This window comes from Mytilus edulis, chromosome 4, assembly GCF_963676685.1.
Source record: "Mytilus edulis chromosome 4, xbMytEdul2.2, whole genome shotgun sequence".
In the NCBI taxonomy this organism is placed as follows: domain Eukaryota; kingdom Metazoa; phylum Mollusca; class Bivalvia; order Mytilida; family Mytilidae; genus Mytilus; species Mytilus edulis.
In genome coordinates this window covers 3187591-3206314 of record NC_092347.1, presented here as the reverse complement: position 1 = coordinate 3206314, position 18724 = coordinate 3187591, and the positions used below count along the sequence as shown (strand labels likewise).

Here is an 18724-nt window from a genome sequence, read left to right as displayed (position 1 = left end):
CCTGAAACTCGCACTTTTAATTTCTATGTTCAGTGGACCATGAAAATGGGTTCAAAAGTTTAATTTTGTTTTAAAATAAGAAAGATCATATCATAAGGAACATGTATACTAAGTTTCAAGTTGATTTGACTTCAGCTTCATCAAAAACTACCTTGACCAAAAACTTTAACCTGAAACTCGCACTTTTAATTTCTATGTTCAGTGGACCATGAAAATGGGGTCAAAAGTTTAATTTTGTTTTAAAATAAGAAAGATCATATCATAAGGAACATGTGTACTAAGTTTCAAGTTGATTGGACTTCAGCTTCATCAAAAACTACCTCGACCAAAAACTTTAACCTGAAGTGGGACGAATGGACGGACGGACGCACAGACAAACGGAGGCACTGACCAGAAAACATAATGCCCCTCTACTATCGTAGGTGGGGCATAAAAATCACACTAGAATACATTTTGTTTAGGGACCATCTGAATCGCCCCTTACAGATGTGGAATTTTGTCGCTGTATTTCAGAACCATTGGTAGCCTTTGGCTGTTTTCTGGTCTTTGGTTGGATTGTTGTCTCTTTGTCACATTCCCCATTTCTATTCTAAATGTTATTGCTACATACACAACACTAACAAATAAATAGAGATTAATACATGGCCTTTTCCATATCAGCCTGGGTATCATCCCGAGACCCCCATATCAGCCCGAGACGGAGTCGAAGTGCTGATATGAGTCGATGGATGATACCCAGGCTGATATGAAAAAGGCCATGTATTAATCGCTTTATCATATACTTCCGACAATAGTTTTGTAAGGCAAATAAACAAATGCAATAACTAAAACAGTCAAAAAATTTATAAAGAAGTTAAATTATGAATCAAATATACTATAATTGTCCAACAACAGCATCACTACCTTCATATATATTTATGGTAACATTTCCTATAGAGGCATTTTGAAACATTGAAAATTTTGAAAGAGTTTTATGATCATTATTACTCTATGTTTGTTGTACTATAAAATGATTCATAATTGTCAATGGCATTTGCATGATTTGTTAGCAAGTACTAAACTATTCCCACAAAAGTTCCCGTAAATTTTGACGTCGTCATAAAAAATATCTGACGTCACAATGGAAAAGTAAACAACCAATACCAGAAACACCGGAAGTAACTTGCATGAGAGGCACTATTATGGGTTTTGTGCATGAGATGCACCTGTAATGGGTTATCAGCCCGGGTGGGAAATTATGACTTGTGTACTTCCGCTCATTACACATATACAAAAGCTATCATATCAATGCTAAGTATATGATAACATCAAATAATACACTGATAGCTTGAATATAATATACAAGTATGACATCAGCTTGAATATAATATCAGAATATACAAGTATGACATCAGCTTGAATATAATATACAAGTATGACATCAGCTTGAATATAATATACAAGTATGACATCAGCTTGAATATAATATAACAAAAGTATGAAATCAGTAACTAATTAGTATATCTACCCTTTTAGAAGTAAATGTTGCACATGTTTCTTTACTGTATGGTGTCTGCTTATTTCTCTGTAAAAATAAAATATCTAGACTTTTACATTATTTTCAATTCATTTATTTTCTTAGCTACTAGTTTTTGTGGACATAGGTAAACTTACATTTTTGAGGATATTTAATTTTATTGTTTAGCACAAGTCTGCATTTACATGATAGACAAGCCTTAAGAAAACTAGAAATTCGATGAACATTCAAATTTCATTGGTTACCATGGTTACCAATACTCACAAAATCCAGAAAAAATGGCATCCAATGAATTTTAATGAATCAACAGTACTGTAAATTCAGAAATTATTGACATGTTTTTATTATTGCGAAAAATCTGACAGGGTTATAATCGAAATAAAATTAAACTCTCATTTTGAAATTTTATTATATGAATTGAACACAATATCACAAAAATTAAAATTGCATTTTGGTCCAAAATGACAAAATCGCAATAATTAATGCAAGCAATTATAAGTGACTTTACAGTATATGATAACAAGTCATTACTGTCAAACATAATGCATTCTTATATAGATCTATTATAGTTTGTCAGCATTTTTATATAGATCTATTATAGTTTGTCGCTTTTTTATATAGATCTATTATAGTTTGTCGCTTTTTTATATAGATCTATTATAGTTTGTCAGCATTCTTATATAGATCTATTATAGTTTGTCAGCTTTCTTATAGAGATCTATTATAGTTTGTCAGCTTTCTTATAGAGATCTATTATAGTTTGTCAGCTTTCTTATAGAGATCTATTATAGTTTGTCAGCTTTTTTATAGAGATCTATTATAGTTTGTCAGCTTTTTTATAGAGATCTATTATAGTTTGTCAGCTTTCTTATATAGATCTATTATAGTTTGTCAGCTTTCTTATAGAGATCTATTATAGTTTGTCGCTTTTTTATATAGATCTATTATAGTTTGTCAGCTTTCTTATAGAGATCTATTATAGTTTTTCAGCTTTCTTATAGAGATCTATTATAGTTTGTCAGCTTTCTTATAAAGATCTATTATAGTTTGTCAGCTTTCTTATAGAGATCTATTATAGTTTGTCAGCTTTCTTATAGAGATCTATTATAGTTTGTCAGCTTTCTTATATAGATCTATTATAATTTGTCAGCATTCTTATAGAGATCTATTATAGTTTGTCAGCTTTTTTTATAGAGATCTATTATAGTTTGTCAGCTTTCTTATATAGATCTATTATAGTTTGTCAGCTTTCTTATAGAGATCTATTATAGTTTGTCAGCTTTCTTATAGAGATCTATTATAGTTTGTCAGCTTTTTTATAGAGATCTATTATAGTTTGTCAGCTTTCTTATAGAGATCTATTATAGTTTGTCAGCTTTCTTATAGAGATCTATTATAGTTTGTCGCTTTTTTATATAGATCTATTATAGTTTGTCAGCTTTCTTATAGAGATCTATTATAGTTTTTCAGCTTTCTTATAGAGATCTATTATAGTTTGTCAGCTTTCTTATAGAGATCTATGATAGTTTGTCAGCTTTCTTATATAGATCTATTATAGGTTTTCAGCTTTTTTTGTATTAAAGTGTGAATGAAATTACTGAAATTAACATGTTTGAAAATGAGTTTTAATGTTTGAAGTTAAAAGTTGAAAAAAGATAAATCTTGTCAATAAATCATACATATTAACCTGTCAATAAACCATATTTTCTAGCTGTCAAATATAATGGTAAAAAACACTTGTAATTTACTGGTGATGATTTAGAACATGTAATTTACTGGTGATGATTTAGAACATGTAATTTACTGGTGATGATTTAGAACATGTAATTTACTGGTGATGATTTAGAACATGTAATTTACTGGTGATGATTTAGAACTTGTAATTTACTGGTGATGATTTAGAACATGTAATTTACTGGTGATGATTTAGAACTTGTAATTTACTGGTGATGATTTAGAACATGTAATTTACTGGTGATGATTTAGAACATGTAATTTACTGGTGATGATTTAGAACATGTAATTTACTGGTGATGATTTAGAACATGTAATTTAATGGTGATGATTTAGAACTTGACGTTAAGTAAAGACACCTGTCTTATGGTGAAGACTACCAGTATATTTTACCCTATAGATATCTTTTGGTTATTTTTTTTTGACAATATGCAAAATACTGATAACTTATAGTAAGCTGTAAAAGGCCAGGGCATGACAAATGTTAAACAATTAAATAGTGAACTCCTTGACGTACAAATATACTGTTTATATAACTTTTGGGGCCCTTTATCATGTTTATAGCTTGCTGTTCGGTGTGAGCCAAAGCTTCGTGTTGAAGGCTGTATCTTGACCTATGATGGTTTTCTTTTATAAATTGTTACTTGGATGGAGAGTTGTCTCATTGGCACTCATACATCTTCCTATATCCATGTACTATATATATATTACATGTACTTACTTAGGAAGGGGTGTAATCTCACTAATGAGTGTTTCACTGACCATTTGAACTCCTTGGCAAACAAATGCACTAGATATACCTTTCCATAATGCTGACATACCCTACAAATAGAAATTATAAAGTATTTAATGCATTAAACAGTTCTGAAGTGGTTTATCAAACTATCACATAAATTTACCTTAAATCATAAAATTTCAACTATATAGATTTTATCAAAGAGTAGATTGCTCTGAGGGATATGATTGCCATTGTTTACATTGATACATGTTTCAGTATTATTTCCAAAAATAATTCAACTGCGCGTGTAAAATGCTCGTAAAATGTAATTTACCTAATCTGAATAGTTATTCAACTTTAAAAATAGCCAATCCTCGATACAACTGTATGAACAATGTACTTATTGTTTTTTATTTTTGTACTATCAATTCCAAGTTTACTTTCCCCAGCAGTCACTGAGAGTGAGAGAAGGTATTTCACTTTGTACCTTATCACCTATTTTCCTACGTGAATTTTAGGTGGAACCCCATTCCTAACTTTTTTAATATTTAATTTCCTTTGGGTCAGTGGGCATGACTCCTTTCCATACATATTCCTCTGTTTAAATTGCGATCTGTTTTAATATAATACGACGTCTATCGACAGAACAAGTTGTTTTTTTCGAAGTATCGTCGTTTGGCGAAAGTTACTTACGGAAGGGAGACAACTCGAAGCGATAATATAGTATTTTGGCTGAAGGGGTGTTCTAGTTACACCTTTACGTTGTGGACTACATTTATTTTAATTTAAATGATGCATATGATTTAAAATTATGCAACAACAATAACCCTCAATAGCAAACAGACATAGAAAGGATCTCGTAAGTTTCAAATTAATCAATGGAGTGGGGAATCCAGAGCAACCATTCAATCTGATACCCCTTCAAGTCAAGAAAACTATATGCATGCGCATACTTATCTAAACAAACCCTAGACTTGTGATTTGTAGCAAGGACGTATATAAATATAAATTAAACGACCTCCATTTCTTTATGGAAGTACAATATCAAATATCAGTTTCATAACGGTGACATATATAAGAAAACTCCACTTCAGTTCTTATATGACAAAAATAGATTTATCGATCTGAATTCAGAGAACTCTCGCATGTTATCAAAACTTGGGAATTCCCTTTGACGTGTTTCTAAATTTATAAAAACACTAATTATAAATACTGCTTAATTCTGATTTTCCGTATTGTTAAAAGCATGCATACAAGTCAAGGGAAATATCGAAACATGAAGATTATGAGAAGAACATTACAGGACAGTTGTTTAAATGCAATCCTTTTGTTTTTTATACCATTTAAAGCAAGACAATCTCAAGAATCTGGTGATGATTTAGAACTTGTAATTTACTGGTGATGATTTAGAATTCGTGTTGAAGGCTGTATCTCAAGAATCTGAGATGTTCCTTGATGTTTAGAATAAGATGGTTGACGTGAGGGCATGGCTCTGAGTCAATGGTATAAGTCTACAGATTGCTTAAAAGCAATCGTATCCCAAAAAAAACAAGCTAAATGTTGTTGATACATAAATATTCCTGTTCATGTAAAGGATGTTGCCAAATTATAATATTAATTAAAGAATGACCGTAATATTTTTTCTGTCTATAAAGAAATAACATCAAAAATGTGGTGCACACTGAATAACCCGCTGAGCGGGTTATTTTAAAGTGTGCACCACATTTTTTATGTTATTTCGTATAGACAGAAAAAATATTACAGCTATTTCTTATAATTTAATTCTAAATTCCATTTTAAATCGGAGTAAACCATGAAAAAACGTTGATGACGAAATTATGTCTATGAGCTGATAAACAAAACAACGTCAGCCAATCAGAAGACGCATTTCATCCAAAATTAAATTGTATAGAAATTGATTTTTTTTTCTCTCTCAAAAACATTGAATCAATTACTTTCAGGCACTAAAAACTGCAGGCGTCCATTGCAGTTATCATTACATTACCTGTTGTTGTTGTAACTTGTACATAACAGGTAACAGAGTAAATGGAGTCAGGTGATACCATGTTGCAGTGTGGTGTACCTGAAATATTCAGAAGCTGTCAAGTTTATACAATTGTATCTTATTTGTTGAAGTAATTTGATACATGTTAGAGTATATTTTGCAATATATACATTGATTAAATCCATTTCAATTGATATTTTATAGTGTGTCTTTCTATGTTGTGATGTTAATATCCTATAGTTTCAGGTTGGGTGATGGTTGGTACCTATTGAAACATTTAACTGACTGCATTTGTTTGCACCTGTCCTAAGTCAGAAACCTGATGTTCAGTAGTTGTCTTTCGTTAATGTGGTTCATAAATGTTTCTCCTTTCTTGTTTTTACATAGATTAGACTGTTGGTTTTCCCCATTTGAAAGGTTTTACCCTTGTCATTTTTGGGGCCCTGTATAGCTTGCTGTTTGGTGTGAGCAAAGGCTCCCAGTTGAAGACCGTACTTTGACTTATAATGGTTTACTTTTATTAATTGTGACTAAGATGGAGAGTTTTCTCCTTGGCCTCATACCATACTCTTATATCTATGGACCTGTTATTCATTTATAAGTTTTAGATTTTAGTGAAATAGTACATGTTTTTGTTTAAGGACCAGCTGGAGCCTGCCTCCAGGTGAGGGAGTTTCTTACTGTGTTGAAGACCCAGTGGTGGCCTTTGGGTGTTTTCTGCTCTTTAGTTGGGTTGTTGTCTCTTTGACACATTCCCCATTTCCATTTCCATTCTCAATTTTATTTTATACAAAAGACTAGAAAAAAAACAGCTTTCAAGGTCTCATAGACATACATCATGTACATTCTTGACATTTTATCCTGCAAATACATCATTAAAAACCTAATAACTAAGCAACTAATATCCTTAGAGATTTCTTAAAAAAGTGTATTTTTTCTGAAAAATAAGTCACCTACCTGACATTGCCTCCTTAGAACTATACATGGATGTGCCAAAATATGTTCTGCTAATATTCCACTGAAAAAAATAAATTGCAAACATGAGAGTCTGGAATACCTGGCCTGATAAACAGTGTACAAATGGGGTGTATGGCTTATTCAAAATTTACACAAATTACAAATAAATAATATTTTAGGAGTACATGTAGTATTAATGAGCTTCCACATTCTTCATGTATCATCTTTATAATAATAATATCATTCCTTGCACTAAGTAAATACAGAATATTTTTTTTGTATTAAAATTACAGTAAAATCAGAATTTATTGCATTGTATTTATTACATGTACTTCTATTTTGGAAGAAAAGACAAAAATGTGAAGTTAGTTATTGTGAATACAGTAAAATCTGCAAATAGATCTGAATGTATCTGATATCAGATTGCAAGATTTTATCATGGCAAAACTCACCAACTTTTAACCAAGTGGTATTACATGTATTATTTTCACTTATTACAACCTTTTCAATTTCTATATTTACATTAATTTACATTTAAACAATCCAAGTGCTTGTATGCACTGAAGGGTAAAGATTGCTTTAATTTATCAGAGGGGAGTTGAGTTAATTATTGCATAAACATTGGTAACAATTGTTGTAGTTGATTCAAATAAAGAAATTGTTTAATCTAACTAGAATTCTGGCCAAAGAAAGATAACTCCAATTTTTAAAGACAACTTTGACAATAACATCATTGATATTTTTAGAAGAGATACTAGATTCCTGCACCTTGTACGTTTCTTGACAAGTGTGAAATGAATATGAACATATATTTCATTGATTAATTTCTGCAAATGTTTAATGATAGAATGTAAAATATATGAATATTATGATCAATGCAAGTTATATTTTGTGTATACCAAAGATAGTGATAAACAATGGAAGATGTAGATATCAAGTCAGTACCATAGGGCTTTTATTCATGCAATCTTTACCCAAAAAGACTGTGAGGATTTGCCCATTATTGATTAAACATGCACATTGTACCCCAGATACAATTTAGGTAAAAATGAAATGAGAGATAGATATAAAAATAAACAGCTGCGCTAAGAGCGCATGATATGCCCGTCGTCTTGCCTGCGAGGTTTTATGCAATAATCATAAATCATTTCTGAGATACCACGGGGCATATAACAAAATGTTGACAGGCGTATAAAAACTAATCTTTGACAGCTGGAATTTCTAATTCTAGGGAAAAATGTGACATAAAATTCCATACATGGCTAATACATGTATGTGTAAGTTCAATGTATATATATACTGGTCTGAGTCAGTGACAACTCTACAACAGATTTATCCATCGGATCACCAGCAATGATGGTGATACATGGCTGTGTAGATTATGTATATACAACTCGTCTAAACATCAACCAAACATTGTTGGGTTGATTTTTAGACGAGTGGTATATACTGGTCAGAATTCAGTAAGCAGACATTTGATTACTGATGGATGCGACACTGCACCTGAATACCTTTGTGTACAGTTTTCTTAGGATTCAGTTTACATGTATGGTTTGATTTGAGTTCAGAAAACACTTGAATATCTATGTTTTGTCTAATTTGTGTGTTCCAATATCATGAATATGCACATTTGGAATGGCACAGCAAATAATTTGTTTATTAAAAAAGATATACTAACTGACCTTGAAATACCTATGGTCCATCCTGCAAAGGTCTGAACTTGATCTGCAATACAAAAAAACATGTTTTAATTGACAAGAAAGGCTACTCCCAAACTATCAGCTGGCTTGATTCTGATGTAATTGTTTTGTTACTGTGAAACATTGTTAAAAAATGCAGAACCTCAGACTCCTTTTTAATATAAGTGAATAAGAACAAAGGAAAAGTTTAATCTATGGTAATACACAAGATATTGGATAGTCACTGTAAATTATAGTTTCTCTATTTTCAAGTGTTTATATTGGTAGGTTACACATGTACTGTCATTGTTTTGTATCAGTAACTTTTATGTTCCCAATGTATTGTACCTCTTACATTATGTTTTTATATAGTTGTATCACATGCTCATTATTCCACACATTATTTGATATTTCGCATATAAATTACCAGCTGTTATTCTTATAAAATTTTGATGTTAGAAAGAAAATATCAATGAACAATGCAAAAGTGAGTGCTGTTCACCAAATGTGACAGATTCTGAATTAAATAATGTATACAGATAGGGTCTCTATAATGTATACAGATAGGGTCTCTATAATGTATACAGATAGGGTCTCCCCATTCATTGATTTATTTACTAAAACATTATGGTGACAGTGTTCTAGCTACAAAGTTTGAACAGGGTGCAGGGCCCGCCCTTTTTTATTGACACCCATGGATGCCTATTATCTGCTGTCCCTCGGGCGCCCTTCCGTTTTAATCGATGAAAAAATTTCTGCCTTTGAAATACCGGTAAATGCGCAATTCTTCCATGAACAGGAAGTTCAGCTACCTGTGCAAACTGTCAAATTAAGTAACCCATTAAGTGCATGGCTTCTCCTGACAGCTTTGGTGTCAAACACATTGTTAATTAACACCTATTACCTTAGCTTTAGGTCATACATAATTTGTGTATATCAACAAAATGAGTTATTTCCCCTTATTTATCACCTGTTTACAATATATTCCTTAAATTTATGTTTCTTTTGTAAAAGGATTAAATATAAAATTAATTTAATGCAAATGCATATTAGAATATTAATTTCAATTATTTACACGTGAATACACTTCAAAAATAAATATTTTGAAAATTATATTTTGCATCTTTACTTCCAAAACTGATCTACATGTATCAAGTGCGACTAAGTATAAAATAATTCACAATATCAGTTTTCACTCTTGGTGAGACTGGTATTGTAACAGCGACTATATAATTTGTAGGAAACAGCTTCTTAAAAGGGTCTCAGCATCATATGACCATTGATTTATGAAGTCAACCATATAAAATTGTGCCAAAAGTATTGAAATATATTACTCCATTTTAACTGAAACTTGAATTTACAAGAATGCATAATAAAAGTTATGTGCGAATTAATTATGAGGCTTAAATAATTGCCTTTTTTCAGTGACATTTACGCTTAAAATTGCCCTTTTTCTGACTAGCACCCTGCCCTTTCCAAATCCTGGCTAGAACACTTGGTGAGGAGCTCAATTCAAATGATGTCAGTAGTTAGATCTCACTTCATTTAAATACACCTGAAGTGGGACAGATGGAATGGCGAATGAAAGGAAGCACAGACCAAAAAACATAATGGCGCTCTACTATCATTGATTATCCTAGGCATAAATAAGATATCATCATTATTGAGTATTATTGTTATTGAGGTGGGGGAAGGGTGATGGGATTGATTCCCTTAGCAAATGTGATAGACACATGTACTAAGTCAATTGTAAGCGGTTGAGCTAATGAAGTACTTCTTTACTTTAGCTCAGTGGGTAGACACTATGCCTTGTGTCGTAATTTCTGCTTCTTGTTATGTTTTGATTTAGTTATAAAGCCAGCAAATACGAATATCTCATAAAACTAGTAAATGCACGGGTAATAAATAAATACGGACGTCAAATCTGTTGTCTGTTCTCTCTCATCATTGGAAGCGTGAATAACTAGTCAATAGTAAAAATGATACTTTTATTAAACAGCCGATATATTTCCATACAAGTACAATATTCCAACAATAATATATATAATTTACATACGGGCGGAGCTACTTAAATAATAGTCTTTTACTTGTATTTTCGTACGGACCAACCGGGATTAACTTGACAATATAAATAAATATGCAAGGCATACAGCTATCTGCGCTGCTTCTTACCTCTAAATTATAACCCTTACTTGTAATATAAAATGCGAGGCATACAGCTAATGCGCTGCTTCTTACCTCTAGGAACCCCCGGGATGAGCCTTGCTGTAAGCCAAAAGTAAACACAGCAAAGACTGACGAATGTGACGTTGCACTGGTATTTATTTCAAATTACCGGAAGTAAATATTCTAAGCAGGAAGAAAAACAACGTAAAACGCTTACATAAAATATAGGAGTCCTCGACTCAAAATGCTTATAATAATACAACCTCATAAATAAACAAATCTAGACATATCAATTCTTCCAGTTAAGAACTCATAAATGAACACTTTTGGGTTCACGCTTAAAATATTGACCCAACGGTAACGTTCTGAACAATGCATGACAAAGTTGCGCCATTTATATATGACATTATCGATACAGCTAATAACATAAAGTAAAACGTACGTTAATTACTCATTCAATATACTAAATACTAGAAATAACTTCTGACAACTTATATAAACTTAATATAATAATAACAATATTCCTTTACTTGGAAATAACCAAAACACACATTTACAACACCTTGCAACGCAGATTAACAGCGCATACTAATTTGAAACAAAGAGAAGAAAATATGCTGAGAAAAACTGCACATTGGGAAAATTCGTACCAACAGGCCTTAAGATTGAGGATGTTCCTGGGTTCCAATCTAGGGGAGAAAAAGCTATTTTGTAATGAAATTTATTCTCGATTATACTACCATGAAAATCCTTCGTTAAACCAGTTGATTCCTATCCTGTCAAACCTCAGACTACAGGTAAAACATGGGGCCGCAGTGATAGTCCGACGCTTCGCTAGTCCGACAGTTCGATGGTCCGACAGTTTAGTGGTGTCCGACAGTTTAGTGGTATTTCTACTTTATATGTATGTGAGTCGGAAGTCATGTACTGGATTTGAGTACTGTGTATATATATGATGAATGTATCATGAACTGATTTAAAAGTGAAAAGGTCCTACCTTCCAACTGGAGCAAAAGCTGAACATGACTTCAAGACTTCCGGTCACTTGTATGGGTTTTTTTGGGGGGCCCCCATAAGTCAGTTATGGTCTTAGCGGATCCAGAGGGAGGGTTCAGGGGGTTGGACGATTAATGCATTTGAATGGGGACATATATGTATAGTCAGACCCCCCCCCCCCCTTTTGTCCTGGGTTGAGACCACCCCCTTTTCAAATGCTGTACTATTTCATTTTTAAGATGGTTGTTTCTTAGATGTTTAAGACATCATTTGTAAGCAGCCAGAGTTAAAATTGGCTCTTTAGTTTCAGACGACAAAATCTTTATGTTATTTACTGAAGGGTCCAATATTACTAATTAGTTTACTGTGGCAGCCATCTTGGTAGGCAGTCAGGATCATTGGACTCGTATCTGAAACTGGACCACCCAAGTGCAATTACTGCCAAGTATGGTTCCATTTTGCTAAGTTGTTTTAGACAATAATATATGTAAGTGAACTAAGTTTGATTGTGGTGGCTATTGAGGTTGAGGATGTCAGTGGAAATATTTTTGGAAAGGTCCACCTAAGGACCATTCAACCAAAGTTTTGTCCAAATTGGCCCATTGGTTCCAGACAAGAGGATCTGTATGTGAATTTTCCATAGGATCCTATATTTAGCTAAGTTTAGCTGTGGCAGATATCTTGGTCGGAGATTGGTCATGTCGGACATATTTTTCAGAAGCGGACCACCAAGGACCATTCTACTTGAGTTTGGTCCAAATTAACTCAGTGGTTTCAGACAAAATGATCTTTAGGGTCCAATGTTTAACTATGTTCAGCTATGGCTGCCATCTTGTACTATGGATCAGGGCATCAGACACAATTCTGAAAGAGGACCACATAAGGACCATTGCTGGCAATATAAAAAAGAAGATGTGGCATGATAGCCAATGAGACAACTATCCACACGAGACCAAAATGACATAGAAATTAACAACTATAGGTCACCGTACCGCCTTTCGACAATGAACAAAGACCATAACACATAGTCAGCTATAAAAGGCCCTGAAATGACAGTGTAAAACAATTAAAACGAGAAAACTAACGGCCTTATTTGTGTACAAGAAATTAACCAAAAAAAAATCAAAATGTAACACATAAACAAACGACAACCACTGAATTACAGGCTCCTGACTTGGGACATACACATGCAAGTTTGGTTCAAATTGGCCCAGTGGTTTCAGAAGAGAAGATATTTAAGTAAAATGTCAACAGACGGACAACGGACGACCAGTGATGGCAAAGGTCACATGATCTTTAAGGTTAGGTGAGCTATAAAAAAAGAGCCCTGTGTAGAACAATTCAGACAAGAAAACCAATAAACGGAAAACAAGTGTTTGTAGCAACAAACAAAAACCACCGCAGGGTTAAACGTTTTTTCTATACCAAATTTTCCATAAACAATGGTGAAACAGAACGATAAAAATCAGTTGAAAACGACCAAAATTATCAATTTGATACTTGCCACCAAAAAATTAACAACAGTTTAAAATGCATATAAAAAAATTTGTTAAGAAAAGAGGGACGAAAGATACCAGAGGGATAGTCAAACTCATAAATCGAAAATAAACTGACAACGCCATGGCTAAAAATGAAAAAGACAAACAGACAAACAACAGCACCCATGACACAACATAGAAAACCAAAGAATAAGCAACACGAACCCTACCAAAAACTAGGGGTGATCTCAGGTGCTTCAGAAGGGTAATATGTGGGACTATCGGATCGTCTGACTATAGGACTGTCAGACTATTGAACTGTCGGACTGTAGAACTGTCAAGACTGTCAAGGGGACCCCGTCAAACATTGTATCTTTCTGACTTTCAATGACAAAATGTCTGCTCGACTTGTTAATAGTGTTGGATAGTGGGGAACAATCAGTAAAATAGAAATGACGATATGATCATAGGTTATTATGTATATACAATGACTGACGGGTAGACTTTTTGGTCTATGGTTAGTCCAAAATAATTATGACGTCTGGCAAGGCTATTTTAATTTTTTTCTGGGACGCCTTCCTAAAAAAGTAGGAAGGCGTCCCAGAAAAAAATAAAATAGCCTTGCCAGACGTCATAATTATTTGGACTAGTCTATTGTGTACGTTTTTCTCAAAATTATTTATGATGAAAGTGAAAATGAAAGTAGGGATTTATCTCCCTTGGTCATCATTCACCTGGCTGATCGTCTGATGGTCTATTATTCGACCATCTGTCGTGTGCTTCTTGTCTGTACGAAACAGGAGTTCCAGTGTGAAGTTGCGTTGGTCTATCGCTGTCCGTCTCTTCTTTATATGATGTGTTTCTTATGAATGACCGGCCACTCATTTTGAAGGGTATTCCGTTACCAATGCATTGTGGTCAAAACTCCGGAAATTGCCGGACTATACCGACTAGTTCCGATTGAAAATGAAAGTAAATTTTAGTTAGCTGCTCTAGGTTTATTCTCGATCATCCAGACAAAGATTTTTTTCGCGCTGAAATTTTTTTTTTTAAAATAACTCCACCGAAAATATTTTCTCAAGTAATGCCAATGTCAGAACACTTTTCTTTGCCTACGCCCCCACCCCCTCTTTTCAAAAAGTCGATCGTTATTTTTGTTGCTTTTAATTTGATGGTTATAGCGGTGTTAGAGGTGACAAAATTTGTCCTGAATTCGCATGAGTAGTTATTTTCTATCCAGCAATTTTATTTTTCACCCTATTCGGTCCTGCCTTTTTTTTTATTATACAAGTGTGGACACAGATCAGTGTGGATAGTATGTTTGGATGTTTGACAGTGTTTTGTATGACATAAGAAGTTCTATGTTTTTCCCATATTATTAACTGTGTTGCACAATATGACAACCAACCTGAGCATTAGTAGAGTTGTTTATTTAATATTTAGTTTTTTTATGTTCAAAACCGGCATGGAAGAGACCCTAATTGCATTATTTGCCAAATGATTATGATAGAATATGTTCCACATCTTTGATTTTGGATACATTTTGAAGCTAGGAGAGGAACCATAACAGGTTCATTTTTTCATGATGTGATTTTTTTTATTTGGGAGATGGTATCCGAGAACATGTATTTGCTTACTATTTGTATGGTTCTATTTATATTACTTTGAGGAGGATCATCATGATCATAAGTAAAAGATCATTTCGTTTTAATGTCGAAATTGTTTCTCAGATTAGAAGACATTTTCTTGTTTTAGGAATTAATATACTCAGTTTAGAAGACATTAGTAATGATAATGCCTGACATGATGCTTGGGGCTAGATGAGCTAGAGAGTAAACTTCTGTTTAATTTTATATTAATTATATGAAAGTATTTCCTCCAAAGCAGGTAAAAAAAAAAAAATTAAAAAAATTGGCCAGTATGACAATGATATCATCAAAAGAACCTTTGTGAGCATGCAGTTGTTAATGTCTGTGTCATTTTGGTCTGTTGTGGATAGTTGTCTCATTGGCAATCATACCACATCTACTTTTTTATATTCAAAGACTCATAAAATATATAACTGCTACAGAAGTCATCTCATAAAATTTCAAGTGGATATGAACATCTACTTTTATATGTCTAAAGATCTAAAAAGTTATAGTATTCAATATGAAAAAAGTATTGCAAAAATATTCTCTTTTCAATTCATTTTGTGATATGGATACAAATATAGGTAATACCAATACATTAAGGCAGTTTTGTTGTGGTATGAAAGTGTATTTTAGTAATTGATAATTGCTGTAAATTCACAAAAATTGAGAAATAAACAAATGAATGATAAATGTTGAACATCATGAACATGTACAATGAAATATAGTTTTAGAATTCAATTCTAGGCCAAATAGGCCTTATAAATTTTTTATTTTTTTAACATACTGGATGACCATTTACACTCAGGACTAAGGTGTCATGTAGGCAGTATAGATGTATACAATAAAGTGTAACATAACAATCAGGCATCATATTGCTAGTAGCTAGAATAGCGTTGTTTGGTAAATTTGTGTTTTTTAAATAAATTTGGCTAATGGACAAAAATGTTTGATTCAAATCTAAATAAAATGCTATCATCTCCCTATTACTTACATTGTACATAAAATGGATACAACTTTGATAATTCCTTGTACATGAGAGTTGTCTGTCAAATCTTTATTTCCCAATGCATGATTTGCATAACAATGAACTGAGCTCAAAGCAAAGCACTTTCATAATACACTTGGACAAAGAGCTCAATCCAGTGATATACTTTGTACTACGTATATACAGGTCCTTCATATCCATCCATCGACCAAAACCAGATCTCAATAACATGCCATACTACGTATACATGGTTGGATCAGAAGTCCTGAAGTGAAAGACATAAATTTTATTATTGTATTTAACATGTTTAAAGTATAAATACCGGTTAAAACTTTCACAAATTTGTGGTAAAAGCATTCAGTATCTATCAACTATCAATCACTTCATGCACAAATTGATATAGGTTGAGTGCCCCTCTGTTGGAAATAAGAACATATGATCACATATCTCCACTTAATTTAAGTTTACTGATGAAGAAACATTCAAAACTATGAAATTTTTATCTTAGACTTGCGAGGTTCTATTTACCATCACCACTGAATCAATAATATATGTAAACATACATGTATATAAGAGTAAAATTGACAAACATATATAAGACTAAAACTGACATTCGGGCTTTACTCCACCTTCATTTTCCAAGTCCATGTTCAAATCTGACTTCATGATAAATTTAAATAAGATTCCATATCGATGAAATATCCCTCTGATAGACTAGCCGCAACGAAATACCAGTTTTAAAATGATAGTTGGAACCTAAATTTTAAACGATATATTCTAAATATTGCTAATACATTTCATAATAATTCTTCTGAAAATTTTGAGATATTTTTCATTATTTTGTCTTTTGTTTAAAACTGTGTATTGACCTCTAGATGTCTTTCAATTACATCCAGTTGGCTTGGGTTGATGTCTGATTACTGAACATGTTATACATCAATGTGGGATTTGTTTACATACATAACAACTATTCCTTAAAATTCAAATAAAATGGATGCAAGAAATTAAAAGTCATCCATAGGCATTCTACTTTCAATAACCAGCTGGGCCATGAGTGCTTGATAAGCTTGTCACATGTACTAAGAATAAAGTTACTTCTCAATGTCATATTAGAAATTTATGAAAATCAAACAGGGAGTTTACATCAATAGATATAAACAATGCACCAAAGTTTATTAAGAATTGTTGATAACATTATCAGAAACTTGAAAATTCCCCCTTTTTAATATATTAAACAACCATAACTTGGAAATGTAATTTTTTTTTATTATATCATCTGCCCTGCTTTACATAAATTGTTATCCCGCCTTTTTTTTGGCAACGTGTCCAATCCTCACTTTACTCAAAACTCTTACCCTATCTTTTTATCATATTTCATCCTACAAAATATATAAAGAAAAAAAAATTAAGCAGAAATAAAGGATAAAAAAATTAACGCGTCTTCTAATTGACTGATAGTTTTTTTATCTATCAACTCAAAGACATAATTTTGTCATGTGACCGTGACGTCATCATTTGTCATGATTTAATCCGTCTTTAATTGGAGTTACTAATTGATTAATAAGGAATGACTGTAATATTATTTCTGTCTATTCGAAATAACATAAAAAAAAAATGTGGCGCACACCGGCACAGTTTGCACAAAGTGGGGTTAGTGTGTATTATATAAGCACTACACCGAACCGTTTAACATATTTATAATAACCTCAGGCGGGCAATTTTGCCGTGTTATTTATGATGGCCGTTACTTTGCAAAATACTTTTATTGCGGCTGAATGTGTGCCGGATGATATTGGATATTCTTTGACGTATTATCGGTGGGCGAATAGGTATGCATTCATCAGGAGGCATCAGACAAGAAACAAACTTACCCTCCGTGGACACAGGACATTCAGTCGGCGAAAAAGTTAAAACAACATGGGAACATTTAAGCGTAGACAGTATAACCCATTTTATCATTGGATTAATCATTCCACCTGTACTTTGATAACCCATTTTAGCGACGCGTTTATCCATCCACGTGTATTTCGATAGCCCATTTTAGCACCGGATTAATCCGTCCACCTGTATTTCGATAGCCCATTTCAGAGCAAAAACTTACAAAGTTGAACAAATCACTATCATAAAACCATCAACAGTAGTGTATGCTTGTCGTTAACAATGAAGTTGCTTGCATTTACAATTAAGTCAATCGTTGAAATAAATTTTGTTGAATAAAACAGAGGAAGTATCGACGAACCTGCATCATGGCAAAATAGCTAGAAGAAAAATTGGCGACAAAACGTCCGATTTCTTTCGCTAAAATGTCATATCAATGTACCAACGTGTCCTCCGCCGACTATCAGTCCCATTTAGGGAAAAGCAGCATGCCTTGAACAAATGAGTCTGCAATCAACAGCGAGCTCACATTTCTTGTCATCTCCCTGAGATAATCTTCAATTTTAAACATAGAGAGTGAGCATAGTATGAACGTTGCGACTTATATCTTTCCTTTTACGGTGTAAAAAACATTGTGAGATATATGACTTATCCTTCCCCATCACAGACATAAGGAAATGAATAATTTCTCAAATGATTAATGTACTGCTTTATTAATGGAACTTGACGATAACACTTCATCATGACTTTGGTGTATCTGAAGTGTTTCTCTGGATTTCAGATTTAATCAAGAACGCTCAAACCCCAGGAGGGAACTAACAAGAAAAAGGTAAAATTACAAAAATACTAAACTCCGAGGATTGTCCCTAAACAAATGGTAAAATCAAAAGCTCAACCGTTTCCTGACTTGGTACAGACATTGTCTTATGTAGAAATGGTGGATCAAGTTAGTAAGTGAGTAAATTATTTATTATAATT

General features: G+C 32.9%; 1 protein-coding gene across 1 annotated transcript in view; it reads right to left on the bottom strand.

Moving 5' to 3' along the window:
* The window catches only part of LOC139521649 (mitochondrial outer membrane protein SLC25A46-like), a 32354-nt gene extending 18172 nt beyond the window's left edge, over nt 1-14182 (bottom strand). The window contains exons 1-6 of the mRNA XM_071315134.1: nt 13984-14182; nt 8613-8655; nt 6931-6991; nt 5974-6051; nt 3972-4072; nt 1508-1564 (exon numbers count right to left, since the gene is read on the bottom strand). Of these exons, the coding sequence (XP_071171235.1) occupies nt 1508-1564; nt 3972-4072; nt 5974-6051; nt 6931-6991; nt 8613-8655; nt 13984-14134 (491 nt within the window). The 5' untranslated portion in view covers nt 14135-14182. The remainder of the gene's footprint in view (nt 1-1507; nt 1565-3971; nt 4073-5973; nt 6052-6930; nt 6992-8612; nt 8656-13983) is intronic.
* Between the last annotated feature and the right edge of the window lie 4542 nt (nt 14183-18724).